A 7,615-nucleotide genomic window follows, 5' to 3' on the forward strand; every position below is an offset into this window, starting at 1 on the left:
AATCGAAACCTTCCTGTCAAAAGTGCATGTAAGCATAAAAAACGGGATGCAGAAGAAAAAACATTACAACAGAGAGGAAAAATATGACAAATCACATGAATAGTCACATTGTTCACCTTGTATAATACGGAAGAAAAGTATGCAATCCATATTCAGCAGCCATTCCAGACAGATGGCCATTTTTTCAGCTACAATTTTAAAACAGCCAAAGCAACTTATTTGCCATCTAGAACTAAACATCCAGGGACTAGAAACAGTATTTCTGTAACTCTTAATATATTCATCTTCCAATTGTTTTGTACTAAGTGTATCCATCTCCTTAGCCAAAACATCTAACATTGAACCCAAACTTTGGCCTTTGGAAGGATAAAAAAACAAGAGACAGAACTAATCTAGCCAAATCAAGGGTGATCCCTGTAATTTTATGGCCCTTACATTGTATAGTAGAGCCCTGTTGGTTGCATACTAAACTTGTCACTTCAGAATCCGATTTAGCTTGTTTGATGTAAAATACTGGAAAAAGTTTGCTTTTGGGTCACAAGTGCATAGAACAGACCTTTGTCTAGACACAATGACAGCTGAACTCTACCATCCAGCCTATGCAGGATGGACTTTTGGGTAAAGTCACTCAGGATGCAATAAATAAATAAATCTATCAAAGGAATAACACCAGCCGGCCTGTCCCAACAAGAACTTCAGAGATTTGAGCAAGAACTTGCAAAGCCTATTCAAAGTAAGGTATCTCTATGCTACATCTGGAGGAAGGAAGACAGACAACACAAGGACTTACTCTAGTTACCCATTTCATCCAAAACAAACGTAACTGACCCAAAACACTAACTTCTCTGTATTTTCCTCTTTGCTTTCAAACTCAAATTGGGCAAACATGATAATATCCTCATTCCCCTACCACACAATCTTGATAAGTAAACATGTCATCCTCTATAGCAAAATTCACCATATACCAGTACAAAGACCAGTTCCATTTCAGCCACCTCTCTTTGACAGACTCCATACAAAATTAACTCCCTTGGAAAAGGATGCCTAAAGGAAGCCTACACCTGTTACCCAAGCAATTGGGGTAACAGCTAATCTGAACTCTTTAAAACTTAAGTTGATTTCTAGTGTCTTTCACGTCAGTTTTCTTGTGTATTAAAACCACGAATTTGGTTGAAGATCAGAAGTTTGGCAGCAGCCTAAAGAACTCTGTTCTAGCAGTAATGCTCTGTACACAGGTGTGTGCTTTGGCACTGCACAAGGATAACACACACGTGTAGTCCAGCTTGTTTCTATGCAAAAGAGACTGGACTGACAATACAGATTTGCAGCTCAAAATAATTTAGTGTTCCCTCAAGTTTTGTCAGACATTGGAACAGGCTGCCCAGGGAAGTGGTGAAGTCACCACCCCTGGAGGTCTTTAAAAGACGTTTAGATGTAGAGCTTAGGGATATGGTTTAGTGGGGACTGTTAGTGTTAGGTCACAGGTTGGACTCGATGATCTTGAGGTCTCTTCCAGCCTAGAAATTCTGTGCGCCTGTGTGTGTGAAGTGCAGTGTGATACCAGGTACATATTCCTTTCAGCAAGCCACCTCACTTTTGCAGCCCAGCCTGCAAAGCACCTGGAAGGTCTCCCAACGCCTCACCTGTAGGTCTGTCTTCAACCATTTGGAGTCGAACCTCGCCTGCGCAGCCAGACAAAACGCCTCAGAAGACATCTTCCCTCCGCCAGCCTCCTGGCCGAGCAACCCAACCTGCTGCGGGAGGAGACAAATAAATAACAACCCGGCACGCAGCGAGCAGAAAAATAAATAACAGCCCGGCACAAAGCCAACCAGGGGGTATCTCGGGGCGGCTCCCCCGGGGCCCTGAATAATTTAGGGTGCGAGCGACCCCCCCGGGGGGCCTCAGGGGGTTGGAAACCCTTGGCCACCCCCTCCCCCTGCACCCGAGGAAGGCCTCCCCGGGCGGCCCCGAGCCCCTCGGGGACGGAGGCACCGGGAGGGGACCCAGAGGGGACCGAGGAGGGACCGAGGGAGGCCCGGGCACGGCCCCCGCCCCGCCGCCGCCATATCCCGGGGCTGGGTGCGGGGGGGTCCCTGTGTGTGTGTGTGTCCCCCGCCCCCCAGCAGCCGATGGAGGCGCTGCCCGCTGCCCGCACTCACCGGCGGCTCCTCGCCTCGCCTCGCCCCGCTCGGCCCCGGGTTATCCTCGCCCCTCCTTCCCGCTACCCGCCCGCCCGCCCGCCCCCCCCCCCACTTCGTCCGCCGGCAGCGCCGGGCCCTGCCTTCCCCGCGCCCGCCCTCCCTCCACACTGGAAGCTGGGGGGGAGCTCGGCCCCTTCTCAGCCCGGCCCCTATGCACGCCAGAGAGGCTCGCAGCCAATCAGGAGGGGAGGGGGAGGCGGGACATCCTGCCCCGAGCGGGCCGCACCATAGAGAGGAGCGGCGCAGTGGAGATAGATGGGCAGTGCGCAGAGGGAGGGGGTCCCCCTCAGACCCCCAACCTCCCCCCCCCCCCCCCAGCATGGTGAAGGCCTGAAGTGTGACACCGCCTCACGGCTTAAAATAAAACAACATAAAATTAAATTAAAAAGTAAAATCAAATAGACAGTAGCAAAAACACAGCCCTCCGTCATCACAGAATCTTCTAGGTTGGAAGAGACCTCCGAGATCACCGAGTCCAACCTCTGACCTAACACTAACAAGTCCTCCACTAAACCATACTATACCCAGAAATCGATTTAGAAACATAAATAAATAAAAAAGTGCTGTTCTGCTCTTTACTTCCTTCAGTCATTTTAGCTGCAGGTTCCGCTGTTATGGTGCGGTGATGTGGGGAATTGGCAGGGGCCGAGGGGGGCTGCAGGCCAACGCGGCGCGCCCCTTGCCAAAGGGAAAAGCTGAAACTGTGCCGGGGATGACAAAATGGATCAGTAGTGCAAAATGCAAATTAATCAAAATTACAGTATCTTGCAGCATGTAGACTGCAGTTCTCCAGCACTCATGGAGCCCAAAGGTGGGAGCAGGGCTTGGCAGATGAGACTACAATGGGTTTTGGCCCATGTGCAACCACAGGCTGCACACCAACAAAATTCCTACAGAACCAAGACCATTTGCATGCATTTGGGCAAAGGTTATCATACTTAGGCAAATCATTTTATTATGATTAAGAATAAAAAAAAAAAAAAAAAAAAAAAAAAAGACATGGACTTGTTTTAGCAATCCAGAGGGCTACAAGGATGATCAGGTGGCTGGAGCACCTCTCCTATGAAGAGAGGCTGAGGGAGCTGGGGTTGTTCAGCCTGGAGAAGAGAAGGCTCCAAGGAGACTTTACAGTGGCCTTCCAGTACCTAAAGGGGACCTACAGGAAAGATGGGGAGGGACTCTGTCAGGGAGTGTAGGGATAGGACAAGGATTAACGGCTTTAAACTAAAAGAGAGTAGATTTAGATTAGATATAAGGAGGAAATTCTTCACTCAGAGTGTGGTGAGGCACTGGCACAGGTTGCCCAGAGAAGCTGTGGATGCCCCATCCCTGGAGGTGCTCAAGGCCAGGCTGGATGGGGCTTTGAGCAACTTGATCTGGTGGGAGGTGTCCCTGCCCATGGCAGGGGGCTGGAATTAGATGATCTTTAGGGTCCCTTCCAACCCAAACCATTCTGTGATTCTAAGAAACATTGTCGTAATTATTACCAGTAAAGTGGAGTGAATTTTATTTTTTTGGTGTTCATTTTCCAAGTAACAGAAAAATGCTGCCATGACCTAGCTGCTCAGCTTGTGACTCACCGTGGACCAATATGGGATCAAGACACAGTGACCTTAAGTGAAAACCTGTGCATTTCTGAATTGCCTGAAAATTTATATAAAATATAGAATATAATAAATACAGAAATAACTTATTTCCTCAAGTTACTCTCCAAAACTCAAAAATATGAACCTTTAAAACAAAAAGTTTCCCTTGAAAAATCTGCCCAAATGCCTGTATGTCAAAAACTTTATGTTATATATCAGGGAAGTGAAAGTTTTGTCATGCGTTTCATGTCATGTCTACTCTGGCTAGTCCATGGCTAAAAAACAACTAGCGCACCAGGATGGGAAATGTTTTAGTCTCCTATTTCCTGGTAGACTGAAAATATAACAAAGTAGTCATATTGTCATATTGCAAGTAGTGATAAAAAACACTTTGCAATGTATGGAGTCCAAACCAGAAGGCATTAGTAAAACTTGGTTGAAACCATGGTGCCCATTGATCTTGATTTGCAAGTCGGATATCAGAGAGCTGCTTTGCATGTGCTGCATTCTTTGCTATTTTTGTTTGGCTCTCCAGAAAGGTCATTTGCATTTATTTCAGATAAATCTCTTACTTTTACTAAATAACAAGCAGCAGTAATCTTCTATTGTTAACTCTTGATGAGAATAATTTGAAGAGTGCATAACTGGCTAACCTGTTAGACTTGAATCATTGGCCCAATTAGCAGGTACCCGCAGAATCCCAGAATGGCCAAGGTTGGAAGGAACCTCTGAAGATCATCTAGTCCACCCGCCCTGCCAAGCAGGATCACCTAGAGCACATTGTGCAGGATGGCGTCCAGGCAGGTTTTGAATATCTCCAGAGAAGGAGCCTCCACAACCTCTCAGGGCAACCTGTGCCAATGCTCATAGTAAAGAAGTGCCTTCTCATATTCAGCTGGAACTTCCTGTACTCACTCACTTCCACAAAAATCAAAACATATTTGGGTGCAGTAACCATGGAAATTCAACAGATAGTGATGCTTCTGAAGAATTTATGGATTATTTTGTATTTTCCAGATTTAGATTTCACTTCTGATTAATAATGTTTGTTTTCATTTCAAATACACTGTAATAGCATGATGCAATCTAAAATGGCATTCTCATTTACAAAAATACTATGTACCCACCAAATTTTTCAGAGAGAAAAGTATATCTGGTAAAACAACATAAATAATTATTTTGATGATATTATTAAAAAACAATTCAGTTCCATTAATAATCAGAAAATTTAAACACTCTGGAACCTGTAATCATCTTTATACACAGTGTTCACACTATTAAGTCCATCAATAACTATGTTATTCTGATGTTGTTTAAATAACAATGATGTGTTGTTTTACTTCTGACAGACCAAGGTAATGAAGGTGGTAATATACGTGTCTGGCGGATTTCTGAAGGCAAGTTCAAGCCAAACAGGTGAAGTGCTACGACTCCACTCTTGCGCTCTACTCTTCTGATGCGTATTTCCATCTTAAAGCAGGATTATATGATCTTGAAAATCAGTTCACCAGCTGTCATCCTTTGTGGCCCAGCTTGCTCAAGTAACCTACTTTACACCCAAGAAAATCATTAAGTGGATCTGATGTCCTTGCCTTAGAGACACCGACATCCTCGGGATGGCAGGGCAGGCTGCTAGTGAGGTGGAAGAAAACTCTTTGCTTTCACTGCAAATCTGTCAAAACCCTCGCACTTCTTTCTTGCTTCCTCCAGCAAAATGGCTGGACATGAAAAAATCTAATTTCCATGGACAGACAAAGTCAGTCATTTACATGTAGCTGCTTCTAGATATATTGTATAAACCACTATTAAAATGGACCAAAGCAATAAGTAAGCATATCAGAATGCTTTCTAATAAGGTCTCGTTCTCTGACGCACTTATTAGAGCACTTACAAACAATAGAGTGTGTTCTAAAAATGCCTGGCTTTGGGCAGGAGACCTCCCTTTTGCTGTAAATGTGGAGGAGGAGACGTACCAGAGAAGAGGCACTTTCGGGGTACAGGAGGTAGAGGAAAAGTAGGTTAGTGGTACACACGCAAGGCTGGAAAACGTAGGGTTGTTAGCATGAATGATGCCCTCCCCTCACCTCCATGCACTGGCTGTTACAGTCAGACAGGTCTAAGGAGACAGGGAAGAACAGAAACTAACTGAATAAACTAATGCTAAATACTAATAACCTAATACTAATAATCTAAAGCAGAACAGACAGAAGGAAAAGAAGCGTCTCTGAACAATCTAGGTAGCACAATATTTGTTTTTATTTCACTTGTGCCAATGAGATCATAAGTAATGACAGGATCAGTCACCAAAAAAAAATGAGACAATTGCATTCTCAAGTGCCTAAATCCAAAACCTTAAGAACCAATGAACAAAACAATAGAAGTTTTTATTATTATTCATAAAGGACCTCAAATATTAAAGTATATGTTTACATATAACCAAGTACCCTGCCCTACCCGCAGGCGTTCTAGGTATAACGGTCAAATCTTTACTAATTAATAATTATTTTAAATGTGTGAGCTCTAGGGAGTCCGTTCTTGTTATATCAGCAGCAGAATGTGGGACATTCCTTTTCTCTCATTTTCTCTCAATAATTGTTACTCATGTGAAAGGGACACAAAACCATCTCTGTAAGAGCAGTGCCCAACTGTTCGCTGCGAGACAATGGCTTTTTTGTTTGTAATTTTTTTCAAGAGCCATTTGTGTTGAGCTCTCCCACTGAGTTTCGAAGTCTTTGTGTGTTATCATCCACAAAATACAAAATCCAGTCCTCTCTGGGTTTAAAACAGGTCACAAAGAATTTCCTGGCTAATTCTCTGTGTTGAAAGCTTTCCCAAAGAAAGTGAGAAATTTTTACAAGTAGCTTTTGTTATTTTAAGACACTCTGAACTGGACTGTTGGCCAAAATTTCTGTTTTATGCAATTAAAAGATCATGATGAGGCCCATTACTTCTTTATTATATTATTTGCAATGAATGCCATCAGTTCACATTGGTCAGTACATTTATTCCACACCAGTGCTTTCTTCAGAGGGAAAACAGGACAGAGCAAGGACATAAAAGGATTCTTCTCCTTCCCCCCCCCCCCCCACACCAGTATTTCTAAATAGTCATAATGATGCTTTCTACTAGCCATTTTAATTACTGAGGGGAAAAAATAAAATAAAAATAATAATAATAATAATAATAATAATAATAATAATAATAATAATAATAATAATAAAATAAATTTACATAAGCAGAACAACCAAACAATGGAAGCAGCTTTTTTGTTCAAAACCCCAAACTCCTTGCCATCAAAATCCCAACCTTCTTTCCTTATGTCTCTTTAGGACAATGAAACATCTCCTGCCTCCATGCATGGCTTTCTGGTCCTTTCTCACCTGCAGTGGTCACAGCCCTGCTGTTTCTCATCTTTTTCTCTACATATCTTTATTCTAACCCCAAGCCTTCACATTCATCCACACTTCCAAGGTGATTTCACTCCTACCTTGATTAGGCAGTGACACATACCCATTTGAGTTTGGAAACTGTATTGTTCTAATATTAAACAGAACTAAATTAACCCTGCCCCTCCTTTTCACTTAGCCCTGATCTTAAATGAAGAATATTGCTTACACACAGAGCTTCAACAAGTCCTTCTCTCATGACAGTTTTTCTTTGTGGAAAGAGTCTTCAACCTGTGAGTCACAGCGCATTGTACAGCTGACACAGCTCAATTGCAGAGGTGGTGTTGGAAAAGCAACTCACAGTGTTAAGAAAAATGAAGGACAGAGCAACTAAAACCTGTCACAATAAAGCCACACTTTGCAAAGGTAGCTAATTAGA

General features: G+C 43.5%; 1 protein-coding gene across 4 annotated transcripts in view; it reads right to left on the reverse strand.

Moving 5' to 3' along the window:
* Positions 1 to 2,236, reverse strand: part of HERC2 (HECT and RLD domain containing E3 ubiquitin protein ligase 2) — a 109,587-nt gene extending 107,351 nt beyond the window's left edge. For 3 of the 4 annotated variants that reach the window (XM_084528681.1, XM_084528682.1, XM_084528679.1), the window contains exons 1-2: positions 2,163 to 2,236; positions 1,644 to 1,754 (exon numbers count right to left, since the gene is read on the reverse strand). In XM_084528681.1, coding sequence (XP_084384807.1) covers positions 1,644 to 1,715 — 72 coding nt within the window. In that variant the 5' untranslated portion in view covers positions 1,716 to 1,754; positions 2,163 to 2,236. The remainder of the gene's footprint in view (positions 1 to 1,643; positions 1,755 to 2,162) is intronic. The other variant, XM_084528680.1, reaches the window with a different exon arrangement.
* Between the last annotated feature and the right edge of the window lie 5,379 nt (positions 2,237 to 7,615).

The sequence above is a fragment of the Aythya ferina genome (genome assembly GCF_964211825.1).
Source record: "Aythya ferina genome assembly, chromosome: 1".
NCBI classification, from domain to species: Eukaryota; Metazoa; Chordata; class Aves; order Anseriformes; family Anatidae; genus Aythya; species Aythya ferina.